This window comes from Trypanosoma equiperdum, assembly GCF_001457755.1.
Source record: "Trypanosoma equiperdum strain OVI genome assembly, contig: ctg_1377, whole genome shotgun sequence".
NCBI classification, from domain to species: Eukaryota; Euglenozoa; class Kinetoplastea; order Trypanosomatida; family Trypanosomatidae; genus Trypanosoma; species Trypanosoma equiperdum.
In genome coordinates, this window is record NW_027123368.1 from 1 (window position 1) to 2551 (window position 2551).

The following is a 2551-nucleotide window of genomic DNA, read 5'->3' on the forward strand; positions in this document are numbered from 1 at the left end:
TATTATTATTATTATTATTATTATTATTAATTTTAGAAAGCCTCCCAAAATTCTTAAAAAAAGAAGCTCACAAAAGCAGCAGACATAATCAGAGAAGATTTCTTGGTTACTAGAAAATTACCATTTCGGCACCTAAGCTTGTCTTTATCCTTGTCACCTTCACCACCTTTTTTCCACGCAAAAACAGGTCTTTCCTTTCCCTCGTTCATTTTCTCACATTTCTCTTTATCATTGAAGTGGCTTGCACATCCAGTTGCTTCTGCTGCAGCTCCCTCTACTGTGGCGCCTGCTGCTGTGCTTTCTGTTCTTGGTTTGGCTTTGCATTTTTTACCATCTTCTGCATTTACATCATAGTCGCAGTGTTTTTCTGGACACTCTGCTGGGGTTGCATTCTGTGGTTTGCATATCTGTCTTTCGGAAACGGGGTCGGCATTGTCTGTTTGTTGTGTCTGTGTGGAGATCGTGTCTTCCATAATCAGTAGCGTTGTGTGTAAAGCTTTTGCTCGCTCTCTGAGGTCTTCTAGGTGAGCCCGGGTTTGTTCTGCTGTTTTTTCGGCCTCCTCCAATTGTTGTAGTCCGTTGGCTGCTGCTAACATATGTGCAGCCCAGGTGGGTTCTATCTGTACAAGTTTTCCTGCTGTCACTGCTGCTTCGTACTCTACGCACCCCGCGCCGTTGGTAGCGGCGCATGTGTTGCCACTTGCCTGCTTGCCCATCACGAGTTTGAAGTCAGCGCCTGCCGTCTGCTTTATTTTTGCGAGTGCTGCTGCTACTGCGGATCTTATGTTGGCTGGCGTTAGGTCGGTTAGGGTTAGGGTTGTGCACTTGCCAGCAAGGTCCGTTAGTTTCGCGTCGCTTGCGTCGTCGGCCCATCCTGTGCTGCGTGATGCTACACCTGTGCCGCAGACATCGCTGTTTTGGGTGTTGTCGTTAACGCAGATGCACCCTAGGTCTGCCAGAAGGGCCATACCGGCATTGGGAGTTGTGCAGTCAGTTTTTCGCGACCCGGTATTTGACCATTTAAGGGCGTACTTCCCTGTTGGCGGTTCTGGTTTGGAGCCGTACAGGGCCTGTTTTAGCTCGTGCTTTACAGATTGGACTTTGCTCCCCTGGCTTGCTGCAGAGCTTGTGCCGCTTGCTTTTTGCCTGGCGCGTTGCACTAGGCTGCTCAACTGTCGTTGGACTCGCCGGCCTGCTGCTGATACCGTGGTTGTTTGGTCTATCGCGTATGTGCTTTTTTCTGGTGGTACTTTAGGCTTGCCGTTAGTGTCGTGTACGCCGCTTTGTACCGCTCGTAATTTTCATCGAAATTGGTGGGCTTATTCTGTTTGCTGCATTTAGGAGCTGAGCTTGATATCGCGGTAGATGCCACGAAGCTGCTTTTCCATGAGGCTGTTGAGGCGCTCATATTTAGCACATCAATTTCTGCTGCGACACTGTCGTCCACAACAGTTTTTTCTGTTCTGTTGGTTTTAATTGTGCTAACAATATGAGCCGACACAGGAGCCTGCACTCCGCTAAATTCGCCGCCGCCGCGTCCGCGTGGAACACAACTTTTGACGCCGTCGCTACGACTAAAATCAAAGTTATTGCGGCTTCGCGCCAGCTTCCTAGTGTTGGCTCGCGCCTAGAAAACTGAGTGGCTTGCATCTCTTTCTCTTTGACTATTAGTGGTTTTGAAGATTCACCTGGATAGAAATAGACTGTGGCGCGTGGTAGGTTTTGGTTTTATCTGCTAGTGGTGTAGTACGATGCATTTACCTTTTCTGTCTCCTTCAGATGATAGGTACCAATTTTGTCCGTCCGTGTTGTTTTTTTCGTTTTTTGGTGGAGTTTCTTATTGGGTTCTGTCGCACAACAGTGTGATTATACCTTTTGCTGCTACCGCCGTCTTGTAGTAAGCTCCCTGGTCTACTTTCTCACACTTTAAAAGCTTTAAAAAAATCCCCTTCTTTAAAGCCTCACCACAAATACTTCCATATTCAAAAATCAATTTTTATTCCAACTATCAAATAGATTTCAATGTTCCATAATTGTTTAGAATTTAATTGCAAATAACCTTCTTTCTACATATATATACTAAGTAAGATTTTCCACAATTATTTTTACAGTTTTTTCCCATGAAATTGGCTGACCTGGAAAATGAATGAATGGGGCTTCTCCAATCACCCAACTATTTGGAATACAGAAAAGAATCTCTCCTCATAATCCAATCCAGTCATGCCTATTCTCAAAACAAATCTCTGTCCAACAGCTTCCTTCTGAATCGCACTCAATATTAGCAATGCCTGTAAATACTCTTTTCTGACCACCATTACTCGCTCCCTTTCAGCAATTCACCAAGTGCGAATTCAAATTTATTAAACTCCCAAACTCTGATGATTATACCTCCGCCGTTTGAATGAAGCTTACCATTAACCGGTGATTTTAGCAAGTGAGGTAACTTTTTATCCTCTTCTTTTCCGTGATAAACATTAAAAACAAATAAAATTTTTCCAAATTATCTTTGCGATCTGAACTCATAATCAAATCCAACTGAGGTGCATAACAC

The 2551-nt window shown here is 44.5% G+C and overlaps 1 protein-coding gene and 1 pseudogene across 2 annotated transcripts in view; both read right to left on the bottom strand.

Moving 5' to 3' along the window:
• Positions 1–53: 53 nt before the first annotated feature.
• TEOVI_000572900 (Trypanosomal VSG domain/Trypanosome variant surface glycoprotein C-terminal domain containing protein, putative) lies at positions 54–968 on the bottom strand (the record flags this gene model as incomplete). The annotated part of the gene is made up of 1 exon (XM_067221258.1): positions 54–968. The coding sequence occupies one exon, from the start codon at positions 966–968 to the stop codon at positions 54–56; it is 915 nt and encodes a 304-aa protein (XP_067077359.1).
• A 951-nt stretch (positions 969–1919) lies between these two features.
• TEOVI_000573000:pseudogene overlaps positions 1920–2551 on the bottom strand; it is a 732-nt pseudogene continuing 100 nt past the window's right edge. Inside the window, 7 exon segments of the mRNA in view lie at positions 1920–1955; positions 1958–1987; positions 1989–2051; positions 2059–2184; positions 2187–2285; positions 2288–2476; positions 2479–2551. The exon segment at positions 2479–2551 is cut by the window's right edge and continues 38 nt beyond it. Coding sequence covers positions 1920–1955; positions 1958–1987; positions 1989–2051; positions 2059–2184; positions 2187–2285; positions 2288–2476; positions 2479–2551 — 616 coding nt within the window.